Source organism: Poecile atricapillus, chromosome 3 (genome assembly GCF_030490865.1).
Source record: "Poecile atricapillus isolate bPoeAtr1 chromosome 3, bPoeAtr1.hap1, whole genome shotgun sequence".
NCBI lineage: Eukaryota > Metazoa > Chordata > Aves > Passeriformes > Paridae > Poecile > Poecile atricapillus.
The window spans coordinates 107,173,301-107,187,779 of record NC_081251.1 but is presented as its reverse complement, the minus strand read 5'-3'; the positions used below and the strand labels follow the sequence as shown (position 1 = coordinate 107,187,779).

At 46.7% G+C, this 14,479-nt stretch overlaps 1 protein-coding gene across 1 annotated transcript; it reads right to left on the bottom strand.

The window, feature by feature from the left end:
• Positions 1-3,110: 3,110 nt before the first annotated feature.
• LGALSL (galectin like) lies at positions 3,111-13,283 on the bottom strand. The gene is made up of 5 exons (XM_058835431.1): positions 12,588-13,283; positions 12,385-12,456; positions 12,126-12,214; positions 11,478-11,655; positions 3,111-8,819 (listed from the first exon to the last, which is right to left on the bottom strand). The coding sequence occupies exons 1-5, from the start codon at positions 12,618-12,620 to the stop codon at positions 8,676-8,678; spliced, it is 516 nt and encodes a 171-aa protein (XP_058691414.1). The 5' UTR covers positions 12,621-13,283; the 3' UTR covers positions 3,111-8,675.
• Positions 13,284-14,479: the final 1,196 nt, after the last annotated feature.

Genomic DNA, 14,479 nt, shown 5'->3' with positions numbered 1-14,479 from the left:
GCTATCAGTGTACTTCCACCAGAACTGAGAGAGATTTTGCATCACTCAGGTTGTGATTGCTGTATTTTGTCTAGGGAAACACATGTGCACACCATCTTTTAAATTTAAGGTGCAGCAAACTCCCTGATCTTGTTCTATCTCCTCTTCTGCATTATTTAAATGGCAGTTAAAAGCACTGTGAGTCAGTGGAGGCTGTGAAAAAAGTTGACAGAATGCCATTCATTTTTACTGTTATAAAAAGCCGTATTTTGGAAGGATTTTGCATTACAAATCGTGCCTCTCATTCCAGAGGAGCTACTCAGTGTATAGCCTTACTCAACCTTACCACTGTATATTTTGTCCAAATAATGTCTGCCTGGTGAGCAAAGGAGGGGGCTTGGGAGCCTGAACTTCAGTGTTGTGGCCGAAAGTCACAGTGATGGGACACTGTGTGGAAATCAGTGCCCAAACTCCAAATTACAGCACTGACTGCTGAGTAATGGCTGTTGCATCTCTGTTCTTCCCTCTCCCTGCCCATGGAATAAGATCAATATTGTTAGAAATGGCAAGGGGCATTCACAAATCAGTGCTAATTTTAGATTTTGTCAGTGCTTTGAAGTTGTTCAGTGGGAGGCGCTAAATAAAGTACGGCTTGGTCGGTGTCTGTTAGAAGACACATAAAGGTCTGAAGACACAGAAGAGCTCCTCTGGCAGTGGGGTTTCCAACCATGTTCTCTCACGGGGAGGGGACTGGCCACCCCTGAGGAAAGGCAGTGGAAATGGAGGGGAATGCATGTGGAAGCACTCATGCAATAATCCAAAGCTGCTCTCGGTTTTGCCCCTCAGAGTCTGTTTAATAGCCACTGCAGCTCACTGTATCTTTCCTACAAAAAATGGGGTGCAAAAGGAACCCCTCTATCTTTGCTGCAGGCCTTGTACTTTTAAATTTAAGTACTTTGTTTTCCCCTGAAGATTGGAGTGAATCTGTTATATTCTTGAGAGTGTTTTTTTCTACCTAGAGCCATATTCTGTCCTTTGTTCTGGTCTAGATCTCTCTTAGACAGCCATTATCTTTCCCACTGAACAGAAAATTTCTTAGAGAGCAGCCAGGAAAGAATCCTCTCTGCCTCCTGGAGCATGCAGTCCTGGAGCTGCTACTGGAGCTTGTCATACATTACAATATTGTCAGCACTGGCTTTTTGCCCATCAGAGGGCTTTTTGAAGCCAGGCAAAGGCAGAGACACAGAGCACTGTCAGAAACCTCCAGCAATTCCCATCCATGCTTGGCAAGAGGCTGCTCCACAAGGACGGAGCTTTACTTCTCTGCTCCATCGAAGCAGCTCCAGCTCGTGGCTCTGCTGTTAGTATCAGATTGCTTACTACTGAAATCCTGCTTTTCTCTGCTGCTTAGATCTACTGTTCAGCTTCAGTGGAGTTTCTCTGATTAACCAGGCTTTTGTTCCTGCCTTTCAGAGGCACAAGGAAGCCCTGCTCTGCCAACCAGGAGTCAGCATAGCTCTGGTTTGCTGTTGCTTCTTACTCCTGAGAGAGAGCAGCAGGTCGCCTTCAGCCTGCTGGGAAGAAAGCTGCTGAAAGACACCTCCTTCTTGAGGTCTTTCACAGAATGACCCCTTCTGGATCACAGCCCTGGTCTAGCAAGGCACCAGTGAGGAAACTGAAGCCTCAAAACTTCAACAGGATAAGAAATGTGTAACTTCTGAAGAATGCTGGAGCCGATGTGATGTTTCAGAGCCAGACTCTATTCTTAGAAAAGTGGTGAAAGTCCATAATTTAGAAAGAAACTCCAGTGCAGTGCTATCAGTCATATTGGTGGTGTTCCTGTGAGTAAATCCTTCAACATAAATTGGCTTCACTTGAAGCTCAGAAACATTCCACCAAAATAAGGCCCAGCTGAGAGATGTCTGTAGTACTGATCTGAACGGGAGAGTACACATGGCTCTTGCCACACCAGGTGTCCTCCTCGCCCCTTCTCTTTCCCCCAGAACATGCCTGTGGTTTACTTTAGTGTTACAGGACAAACGAGAGCCTTCCAAGGGCCTCTGCAGGAGTTGGTCCATGCAAGTGGTGAAATCTAACATATATCCCCCCAGGCACTTCTGCAGGAGCTGTGCTTCTGCTGTCTGGTGTGCTTTTATACCATTCACAGCCATTTCTGGTCTGTATTGAGGTTACCCAATGCCATGTTTTATCTCAGAATCTCCAGATGTCAACATACTCCTTCTTAGGGTTGTGTCCAGTAAGCAAAGGGCCAATCTCTGGCTTTGAGCAGGGATGGCCACAGATTAATACTTATGGTTTACAGCTAGAATGAACTTCCTGTGCAGCATTTGAATTAGTCATTTTATTGGGAGAAAACCACAGAACTAGCTGTAGTCAAATCCTGTTCATCTGCTGCTTTAGTACTGTTTGAATTTTGAGGTTTCCCTCAGAAAACTTCCCATGTGTTTTACAGCCACAAGAGGGTGTAGGGCATAACCCTTTACCCACTTGGGTCATGCAGAATTTTTCCAATAACTTTTACTGGGAGAAGCTGAGACCTAAAAGTTTCCTCTTGCACTCAGTCAGGCCAATGTGAACTTTACTTATGGTGACACCAAACAGTGAAACACTGGATCTCACATTAATGTGCCTCTGGAGCTGATCTGGTGGTTTTACTCACCCTGTAACACTCACCTGTGAATCCAGCCCCACCAGGGTGAGCTGAAACACAGTGAGTAACTCACACATGTGAGTTACACTGCTGTTTTACCCTGGGCAGAAGTGATCAGTGACCTGTGCCTCATAGCCCAGCTCTGAGGTCTGAGTTGTGCCTGTTAACTCCTGAGGCTTCCACTGCCCAGTGATGCCACCAGGAGTCTTGCAAGAGTCAGCAAGCTGTTTTTTCCTCTAATGAAGTTATGTGATTGTTCTGCATGGTGCATTTAAACTGTAAAAGCAGTTTTACACAAGCTGCTACCAAAGCTGCACATCTCATTCTAAAGTTTCACCCTACAGTCTAATGAGGGAAAGAGTCTGAAAAACAGTCAGGAGATAAAAAAGCCAGAAGTTAAAGAAGTCAGGAGGGTATGTAATGAGCATTGACAGTTCAGATAAAAGACAGAACAACCTAGTGAAGATTTCATGTTTTATTGGTATTAAAAGTTCATTATGAAATCAGCACAAGACATAAAAATAGATCTGTGGTGAATGATACATATTACTGTTATTGCCCGGTCATTTTGTGCACACTCTCACTATTTAAAATCAGAAGATAATGAATACAAGACATTTCACCAGCAAACTGTGAAACCAGTGTTCCTGCAGCAGAGAGAGGCTGTGCTTCCTGTTGACTCTATCCAATGTATAATGCAGTCAGAAATAGTCCTCTATTCACACTTAAAAATAAACTCAGTTTTAGAGTATGCCCCAGCTGAAAATAACTGGAGAGTGAGAGCTAGAAATAACTCTTCTCTTAGGGACCTATTTCCATGAAAGTCAAAGGGATTTTTGACATGGATTTTGAAAGCAGAAGGACATAGTTATTTGTTGACAGAGAGATGGATAGGCCTAGCAACAGCAGCTAGGGAGGACCTGTGGCAGAGTAGGAGTTTATTATTTTGATCTCGCACATGCTGCTGAATCTCCTTGTTGTAGTAATTGTCTATGTTCATTACAGCAGTGATTGCTGGGAGGAGCTGGGAGGGTGTATCAAAGCCAGATAGGGCGTCTGCAGCTCATTTTTTTCCCTCCCTGTTTGGGTTGGCCTTAGTTCTAACCCTGCACACCATTCATTGCAAAGTGACTTTCACCTGTGCGCTTTCTGATCCACATGAGAAAATCAGAACAATACCATGATTACAAAACCCCTCATCAGGTCATTTACTGTTCCTACATTGGTGTAAGCTTTTCTTCCTTGCTTCTGTGCTTATCACAGCAGGCATTTGAGGCTGCCTTCAGCCCTCCACTCTTGTTCCTTACCTTGTCATGTCAACTCCAGGGGTGCTGTGAGGGTGCTAACTGGCTCAGCAGAATTGTTGTTCTGCAGTTTTCTGCATGGAAAGGTCTCTGTGTAGCATGAGTGCAGAAAACAGTGCTGGAGTTCTCTGGGGGGAGTGTTTCCTGTGGCTAGGAGGCCAAATGAACCCCACATCAGATAGACTGCTTGAATATGTGTGGGGAAAAAATGACTTAGTGGCATGGCTACTCCTATATTCTCCTGTTATTTATTTGGGAGCTTCTTTTACATCAGGTGAGTAGGAACATGAACCAATCCATGCTGTCCAAGCTTGCAAGCAATGCTGGTTTTTGGCCACAAGTCCTGGTAGGGGGTTGCAGAAGGTGGCAGCTAAAACTGTGGAAAAAGCCCATCCCTGGGAAGCTGCCCTGCATCTCCATAGCCTGTGTCCTTGTCTGGCTCTGAAATGCCCCCTAATGCCCTCTGAACTCCTACTCTGTTGGGGCTACAGCACATGTCACCCCAACCTCACTACCAAGCTGATGAGCGCTTTGGCTACTCTGGCCTTGTTTCCCCCACAGTGAATAATTTCAAAGCTGAAGATAAAAATCTCAGCGCTGTTCTCTGCGTGAAAATCTCTGGGCTTCAGTCTCAGCCTCACAGCAGGAGAGTGACAAGGGTGGAAAGCTGGCACAGCAGAATGATGATTCAGGCTCTCCCTTTGGTTTTCAGGCTGTTTACTCAAAACAGCCTTTGAGAAAGATGCTAGGCCTCAAGCACATGTCACATTCAACCGGTTTAGCAATATTACGCCTATTTCTGCTCAAACTAGCCAGGGAGGGGAGGGAGAATATAATATGTTAGTGCAAGTTCTCATGGACAACATATGAATATTTAGTACAAAATGTTCTTTCAAGGTGGGGCAAACATTTCTAATTGTGACACAAAAAGAAGGTATTTTGTAACAGTTTTAACAAGTTGCCTGTGAAAAAGCGTTTGTGTGAAATATGTTTAGACAGACTACCTCACATGACACTGAAATATTTCAAGGCTCTTTCTGAGCAGGCAATAACCTAGTTTTGGTTTTTTTAAAATCAAATCAGCTTTATCACAGCCAATCCCAAACATAACTAAATAATTTGGTTGTGATTTTTTTTTTGGTTAGTTGTATTTTTTTTTCTTTTTCCTCTTCGGAAAAATAAAGCTATGCCGAGTGTTTCCACTTCACATGGGTTTTACCCATTCAAGACTTCTTTCACTGCAGAATCAACTTCCTCATTCAGAGGAAACCACAGAAACATTCAGCTAATAAATTTTAGCATAAGATTTTAAAGGCTGGTTCATTCACTCCTGAAGTCCTGAAGAATTGTAGCTTCCAAGAGGCTCACAGACTACCTGTCCCTACTGAAAAGCATTTTATAAATGTGGCCTAATTTGGAAACAGTCTTTATTTCATGTCTATTAGGGCTTACATCCAAAATGAAGATATGAATAACCCCAAAATTGTGGAGACTGAAAAATTCAGGTATAAATTTTTGCAGCGCAGTCTCCCATTTGAAACATTTCGATTTGACCCAAAGTCAAACGCGGTAGAAACAATTAAGGCCTCAGTTTTCTCTTATTTACACTGCATGTGCAAGTGCTCTGCAGTTGCTTCTCAACATGACCAGCCAGTGTAAGTCAAGCACGAGTGGAGCAGCCCTTGGTTACACAGACATCATCCTTTTTTTGTCTGCTATCGCCCAGTAGTGCCAAGAGTAAAAGGAAAATAAAAAGACTTTCAATCAGGTGATAGATGGATAGACAGACAGATGTGGAAGCTTTCTTTAACTGTGACTTTATGCCCTTTCTTGAGCTCCCAGCCAAGCCATTACCCATCAGAAGAGGATTCACAGCCATTCTTACCTCGAAGCCTGGCTCTGAAACCACAACAGGGCAGGATCAGGTGGTGTAGTTATGCAAAGGCAAAACAAGAATCAGGGTCAAAAGAGCATTTTCCCCAGAGAGCAAACTCCTGGAGCAGGAACAAATGGGAGTGCCCAGCACAGCAGGCGGGAACAGGAGCAAGGCAGGATCACCAGGCCCTGGCTCCCACCAGAGATGCCCCTGACACTGCACTGAGTTCACCTTGGCATCCCTGGTGTAGGCACTGTGCTGTGCCAGGCCCCCGCGGGAGAGCGAACGTGTGGGGGCTGTGAAAATCCAAGGCAGCCAAAATGCTTTTTCTAGGATGCAGTAAAGGCATGGAGGGGGAATCTCTGCTGGTGGGCTGTCAGGGAGATTCCCTTTGCATTTGTGCTAATGTAGGGTCATGGTGCTACTTACACTTCCCACTGGCCCTGCATTGGCAAATCTGGCTTTGGATGTCCAGCTGGAGAAAGCACTAGGCACAGAGGGTGCTAAATTTCTCTCCAAACAGAATTCATTTTCTGCCTGCATCAGCTTTGGAACCACAGGGAATTTCCAAGCTGGAGAAAAATCCAAAATACCTCATGTAAAAGCACCTTTCCCTCGGATTTTTATTATCATAATTTTTAAGAATATATTTTGTACCGAAACACTGTCAGCATTCTTTATACAATGGAAAATGACACAGTCATTATGTATCATGTAAAAGAGTAAAAACAGAGCAAGACAGGAACATTTCAGTTCAATCTGGAGTACAAATAGGATCTGATGTACAGCTTAAAAGCCACACACCAGATAAAAAGTTCATCTGGAAAACAATAGGTTCTCTTTCATTTTGGAAGTAAGAAGGAAAGTCAGGGAACATCAAATGTTAAGGCTAAAAATTAAAATTTTAACTTGCTTTTTATAGGTGGCAGCCTGATTCTTAATTCATTTGCAGCAGCAGCAACAACCCCCCCTGCTTTACAAAGAGATTTGCACTTGCAAGAAATAAGAATCAGGCTTCTATGCTCGGAGGACTCTGATTGACCTCAACAGGCTTTGGACTAGAGCCACAGTTGGAATTTCAGCTTGCAGTCTAAGGCTTCTTAACTGCAGGCCAAATTAGCACAAAATGAGGCTTTGCATTGGCATTCTACCCTTAACTTTGGATATTCCAGTTCTGGTTGCTTTAAACCACACTTTTATTGCAGGTTTAACATAGTTCCGTTTGTGAGATACTTTTTTTTCCCTCTTAAATACTGTGCTACAAAGGATGTTTTTATAGTCTGTGTTTTAGTCCCTATATTATGAGTTTTCAAAATTGCCTAAATGTATGTTTATACCATGATTATAGCTACTCAGAAAGACCCACTAAAGTCCACTGTGAGCAGCCAAGGAAAAAAGTATATTTAGTCCTAAAGAAGTCAAGAAAAGTGGCTGTGTTCATTTATAGTGTAGCACACTGACTGTGTTTATACAGCTATACCTACTATTTTAAAAGCTACTTGAAAAGTTATTATTCATGTGCAGTAGCTGATTTTCAAGCATTAATAACTTGGCTGTCTAGACAAGTTTTAATTGCCATATCAAAGGCCAAATATGTTCTCAAACAAGTGTAAAGAATCTCCCATCTCCCTTGGAAAGAGGCTGGTTCCCTTTCTGAAGTAAGAGATTGCCAAATTTAACTTTTTCTCAGGTTATGAAAGCACAGTAAAACCCACAAATTTGCTGTTTAAATTTTTAAAATTAATCGACTTCAACTCAAACCTATCCTGTGCAGCAAAGTTAGTAAGCCCTGAAAAACAGATTCTAGCTAGTGAATATGCAGAGTTCCCCCCCACCAACTACCATGCCCACGTTTTCCCAGGGCCTAGAGGGCTCCATTAAAATGTAACTAAATGTGTGATAGGAAACATGGTTTTTCAAGAACGATATGTAAAGTTTACCCGAAGAACCTAAAACATTTTGTACATTCAAAATGTTTACACTTTTGCTGTTCTTAAACTTCAGTAAGATTGTTCATTTTTACTAATAATACATACAATGAGTATAAATAAATAAACTACAGATAAGTTTTAAAAATTGCATTAACAATACGTTGTGCAAAAACTCATAACGATCTACATTCTATGCAAATACCCTGACTAAAATACACAGGCTGTGTCCACACACCCTCAGTCAGTTTTTGCACAGTCCTTGGGCCAAACCAGTGGCTGAGGGCAATCAGCAAAATTCCATCACAAGCTATGGAGGTAATGCTGATTTACACCAGCAGAAGGGCAGGCCCCAAGGTGTGTGCAAAATGCCATAGAAATCAGTGGGAATTGTGCTTGACTAAGGACTAGACAGTTTGATTGTACCCCATTAAAGTGAGTGGGAGCTTTGCCATTGATTTCCATGGAACCAGGCTCAGGCCCTGGGTAAGGACGTCAGCACGTGGCCCTATGTTGTGCTACACTACTCCACTTCAGTGCAGAAACAATATTTGCAAAAGAAAAACTTGTTTTTGTCGTCACTACTGTTCAGTAACCGGTTTTAGCGCTGCATTTCAGAGATTGCCTTTTCTGTGAGATTTGAAACGAGACTGCAAGTCTTTCTGAATCCATTCCAATTTGATTATCCAGCACAGGTGGGCTATTTTGATCCAAGAAAAACGGCTCAAAGTCTATAAACCAACAGTGCTCTTCGTTAGGATAAAAAACAGCCCGGTTCATCGGCACAGGAGTGAAGAACTGCATGCGGAAAAGGAACAGGGCAGCCTTCCTACCATAGCTGTGTCCAGAGCTGGCTGTCACTGCTCCCAACGGACGATGGCACCTGAGCTGGTTTGGAATCTGCAGTCCTAACAAGCTCAGCCCAGTTTTGTAAGCTGAAGATCTCCATTTATCTTTATTGTGTCAATTGCTGACAGTGTTTCAATACGGTGGTAAAAATCAAAGAGCTGATGTCCATCCACAAATATTCTAAAACGGGGATGCTCGCAAAGTATCTCAACCTGTAAAAGATAAAATGTTGAAGCATGTTGTTCAGAGTGTAACTGGGAAGTTGTTTCACAGCACACAAAGAGCACCTCAAATAGCGTTGGTGCAGCTGCACATTGTGCTGCTTATGTGCCATGCAAGAGACAAAGGTGAGACCAGTTTGTCCCCTTGACACCAGCTACACTACGATGGATCTGCTCTTACTGCACAGGGACGTTAATCCAATCTCACGTTGTCCTAGCAGTAAGCACCCTGCAACCCACTGGCTACTGGGAGCTTTTGTGTCTTGGAATAATGCCAGAAACAGACTCAAACTGCTAATCACAGCAGGAGGAAATTTCACCTCCAACCCAAACCTTACATTCCTTGCTACAAAGTTGTTGGCTTCAGTGGTTTGGGTGAGTTGTTTTTTTTGCTGCTTAAGGAGGCAGTTCCCTCTGCAATGCTTTCCACACTACTTTTAACTTACTGAAAGGGAGTAAACACGGAAAGGGGGTATAAGTTTGTCCTCCCCTCCCACACACACACAGCTGCTGCAGAAGTAACAACCCTTCACTCCTGTGGCTGCAGACAGTCCTTGTCACTAGACTCCATCCTGGGGCTGCAGTGAAGGAAATGCAGTGCAGGATTGCTGGGAATTCAGCTAGACTGTTCAGAGGGACACAGCTCATTCCTCCCCGAGAGACCTGCAGAATTGCTCTGGAAAAGCAACAAAGCCTGAAGCTGAACAAGCTTGGACATGCTGGGAGAATCCTGATGTTTCGGGTGGCTTGAGAGGGTGCCCTGTTAAGCTTTGCTGGAACTGCCCCAGCAGGAATCTGAGACATGAGGGCACAGAATGTGCACTTTTACAGGCCCTTGAAGACCTTCAGGTCTAGACACACTAAGGGGAAAATCTTCAGGGAAGCCACATGTAAATCCTGGGTCATTTCCAGAAGCTGGAAGTCCAGAGTGAAGTGCTACTACCAGGCACTCGACTCTGCTGCTATTACAGTGTATAAAAATGGGAACAAGGCCCGTGACAAACTGACTGTGCCAAAGCCCAAGTGACTTAGAGCACGTTGCACTGGGAGAAGTGGCAGCAGGCAGTCCAGAAGAGCTGGAACTCCTGGATCCCTGGTAGTGCACCAGGTACCAGGGAAATGGCTGTGCTGCTATGGAGCTCCTGTGTCACTGCAGCAGTGCCTGCCTGAGGCCTTGTTATGTAAAAGATATGGTTAACACTGCTCACGGTCCGCTTTTCACATCACCCGCGGCCACGCCACAGTGCTAATTGGACTGGATCACAAGTAATTGGCAAGAACACTTAATAGTCTAATTTATTCACTGAGAGGGAGACCATCAAAGGTACAAAGTCAATTGGGAGCCTCAATTCTATTTGGGCATTTGGGAAAAAAGGAGGGAAAAAAAGGCAAAATAACAAATCCCTTTCTAGCCTCCTATGCTAGATGTGCAATATTGCTGTCCTGTAACGTCACCTGTCATTAGTGGGACACACACAAAACTAGCTCTGGATAATTTGTCTGGCCCGTCTGAGGGCCCAGTCACCACTCAGTGCAGAAAGCAGTGGAACCCTCTCAGATGGAGCAGGACCCAGCCTCCAAGCCTTTTCAAGTACATTTCCCACACCACCAAAGGGTGTTGCCAGTTCTGATGGGAGGGTGAGTTTGTAGAAGCAAGTAGAGCGCAACCAATTTGCAGCAAAACCAGTCATAAACACCCTCTTAACACCAAGCATCTGGGGAGATGGTGAGCTTTTGGGGTTGGGGGAGATTATCTTGGGGGCAAGAAGGATTAAGAGAGTTTGGCAGCTGGTCATAGCACTGGCATTTAGAAGAGGGGCCAGTGAGGTTTTGTAAGAGGGACAGGGATGAGGAGGAGGAGGGGTTTTCTGGGTCAGCTGCATGGAAGAGGCATGCAGTCTTTTTTCCTCAATGTAGTGAGAGGGAAGCAGCCCTCTGCAGCCGCATACTTTGTTATTCCTGATTTGCAAAGACATCTTCACATAACCATAAACACTACAGATGGGAATCTGCTTCTAGGTCAACCCAGTCCATCCACAGCACCACAGCACTTCCATGTATACCATTTTCAAGTGACTACTGATTTAAATTTCATGGAAGGTTTAATCCCAGAGTTCAGAAAAGAATACCACTATTGCTTAGCTGTTTAATCTGCTAACACGAAGAGCTACGGTCAACCTTAATGTAACATCCCTGGAGACAAAGGATGAACATGATCCTTATTAGCTGCACTAAATTACAAACAGTATGTCCATTAAAAAAACCATCAATACATACAGCAGTCCCACTGAATATTAACATTCTCCAGTAATAACTTGTAATGCACTAATAACATAGAGGTACTTCTTAATTTATGGTTATAAAACTAAGCTCAGGAAGTTGCGCTTCATCACACAGTATTACAACCTCTGACTTGTCATAGTGCCCAGGTGAGGTGTTCACAGCCCCTTCTGAACTGCCTGCAGCTGCATGTAGCAGCGGGATCTCCAAACAAATCAATGGATACAAACAAACCAGCAACTGGTGTCTCAAGGGGAGCAGTGCAAGCTACACTGTGATTTCATGAAAGGCATGTCAGGTTCTGCTGCAACTCATATCAAATGACACTTTATCAGACATGGTATAAGCCACTGCCATCCTGGTACTCACCCTAAAAGGCTGGTCCGGTATAAATGGAAAGTAAGGAATAGACGACTGCTCTTCCCCCCATTCTCCGGCTACACAAGAGTTTCTGACAAACTGTCTCTCTGTAAACACAGCTTTCAGTTCTATGGCTACATCTGCAGGAGGATCTTCTGACTCCCCACAAGTCAGACTGATGCCAAAGCTGCAACACAAACAGAACAGATCTCATTCAGCCAGAAAAAAAAAGCAAGTAAGCCCCAAATGCCACCAGTCTTATTTCTCAGCTTATTAGAGCCATATAGCGGCACAAGCTGGAAGACAGCTCAGAGCTTTCAGTTCTCTGAAAGCTCAACAGGGACAAGAACATGGTAATGGAATATATATGTGTGTGTGCATGGCGTTGTGCATATATCTGTACATACATGCAGATATACATGCTTGATATGCTCCTTCACTCCCAAGTGAAAACGGAATCCCTTGAAGAAATGCCCCCTCTATGGGTCAAAGGAGAAATCAGCATGCTATATTTAAAATGATAAAAATAATCCTTTCCAGAAAGGAGGGATCCGTGCGGATGTGTGTGTGTGTGTGTGTACGTGCGGGTGGCCGTCCCCCTTCGCCCCCTCCCCGGGCCCGGTGCCCCCGGCACGGACAGCCCTGCCCAGGTGTTACCTCTCGGGGTTGAGGTCCACTATGCCCATAACTAAGATCTTCTTTCCCGGTCTCATTCCTCCTTTGATGTGCCCACAGAAGGGGACGATCTGGAAAGGACAGCGGGAAGGTGGCGAGGGTCAGCTCGGCATCAGCAGCGACCGCCCTTGTGCAGCCGGAGCTGAGCGGGGGCGGGGGAGAGTAAAGGGGTTGACAAAATAAAACACACCACCACCCCCACCAAAAAAAACCCCAACAACCCCACAAAGGTGATTTTTACCAGGCGAGGGAAGTACACATCAGCCTGCACCGGAGATCCCAGGGAGTTGTTTAAATGCCCGTCCTCTATTTTCTGCAGGTAAAAAGGAGAGCGCTGAGGCAGGGCCGGGCGGAGCCCCCCAGCCCGCCCCGCTCCGCAGGTGCCCTGTCCGGCCCCCCAGCCCGGTCCCGGTGCCCGGTCCCGGTGCCCACAGCCGCACTCACCAGCGCGTCCCGCTCGGCCACGGTCCCCGCCATCTTGTGGAAGCGGTGGCGGCGGCGCTGGGGACAGGGCGGAGGGCGGGGGAGAGGGAGGGAGGGATGGAGGGAGGGGGGTCTGTGGCAGCCCCGGCGGCGGAGGGGTAGCGGCGGAGCCGGAGCGGAGCCGGTGCAGAAGTAGGAAGGCGAGGAGGAGGAGGAGGAAGAGGAGGAGGGGAGGTGGCCGGCTGGCACTGCCTCGCCCGGCGGGGAGCCCAGCCCTTGGCCCGAGGGGGAGCCGGGCAGGGCGGGGCGGGGGCTGCTGCCGCTTCCTCCGCTCCGCAGCCCCGCGGCGGGGCCGTCCCTCGGCGAGCGGCGAGAGCGCAGCTCCGCTGGGCCGGGGGCCGGCGGTGGGCCCGGCCCCTCACCTGGCGCCTGCAGGTGATGGGCGCCCGGGGAGGGGCCACAGCAGCCCCGCACCCATCGTGTCAGGGATCACCTTTATGTCAGAGCCCGCACACCTCGGCGAAGAGGATGTGCCGAGCCGGGCGTCCTGAGTGACTCCCTTCCTCCAGAGGTGGGGACACTGCTCGGCCCTTCCGAAATGAACCTCCACCCCTCCCCTCTCCGTACCCGTTGCCAGCACCCTCAGGGGGCTGGGGCCTCGGGCAGGGTCGGTGGGCAGAGCTCCGGCCTGAGGGTGAGGGGAGTCTCCCGGCCGAGTGCGGCCGCAGCCCCGCTGGGCCCGCCGTGCCCGCAGCCTCCGGCGAGGTGCGGTAATTGCATAAGCCGGCCCGTGCCGGGGAGCTGCCATTGACATGCAGTGGCCGTAGTTACGCAACGCGGCGGTGTCTGCGGGTGTCCCGCTCTGCGGGAACACGGCCACCTCCGGCCGAGGCCACCGGCCTGTACCACAGCAGGAGCGACTCAAACGTGCTGCCATGGTCCTTTGGATGAGTTCAGGGTCTTGGGTGGGGGGAATTGAGGAAGGCTTTCTTGTCGCTTCTTCACCGCTGGGATTTGATGGCATGAGCATCCCTTTGGGAACGTGACACAGCAACTGGATTTGGCCTGTGCTCTGCAGGACCTCACACGCTGCCTGGGCTTCTTGCTTACACACTGGGCTGGGTTGGTGAATGTCCCTGTCCTTCCTCCTCCGAGGCACTGTGAGGATTAATTACATTGAGTAAAGTGGAGTGGGAGAAGCAAAGTCACTGCAATATTTAGGGTTTCAATATGATAGTGTCCGTTGGGAAACACTTGCAATCAGTAGGTGATGCCATTTAAGAAATCAAGAGGTACTGAGTGTAAGAAGAGATTGTGCAAGTGTTTTGACGCTTGGCTATTTTTTTCAGTAGTGCCCACTAATTTGGGCATGTTTTCCTCTCTGGATGCCCAGCTGGAGATGGCTCATAGAAGTTCATGTTTGGAAGTCAAATACTGTAGTCATGGCTTCTTCAGGGTGTACCAGCACAGCTGGGCACAGAGGCAGTGAGCATCCCTGTGACCCAGGTCTCAGCATGGGACAACCACTGGACTGTTCTTCTTGCCAAAACACTGTCTCACCACCACACGGGAAAGCATCTTGCCGGTGAATGAATTTGTAAATAGTGCAGTAACATGAACCCATCACACATCAGAAACAGCTGGCTTTACAGTGGTCAGGTGAGTGCATTCACAAGTTTACCACAAAGTGGAACTGGAATTAGCTTGATGTATTTCAGCTCTTGTATGCTGCTCACCTCACCATGGTGATGATACTAACTGCATTATGTTTTCTTTTTCTGCTGGCCTAAGAGACGAAAGAAATCATCCTAAACATTTTTTTTTTTTTCAATTGAGTTGTATGGTGTTACACATTGTCCAGAGAGCTCTTTTCAGAACTCTTTGTCTCCTCTGCTGTACAGAGAGACACTTTG

Coding starts and splice junctions, on each gene's coding strand:
- LGALSL (XM_058835431.1), bottom strand. CDS start 12,620: ATGGCGGGGACCGTGGCCGAGCGGGACGCGCTG. Junction 12,215..12,384: donor ATGTGTACTTCCCTCGCCTG/GTAAAAATCACC, acceptor TGTCCTTTCCAG/ATCGTCCCCTTCTGTGGGCA. Junction 11,656..12,125: donor GTGGACCTCAACCCCGAGAG/GTAACACCTGGG, acceptor TTTGTGTTGCAG/CTTTGGCATCAGTCTGACTT.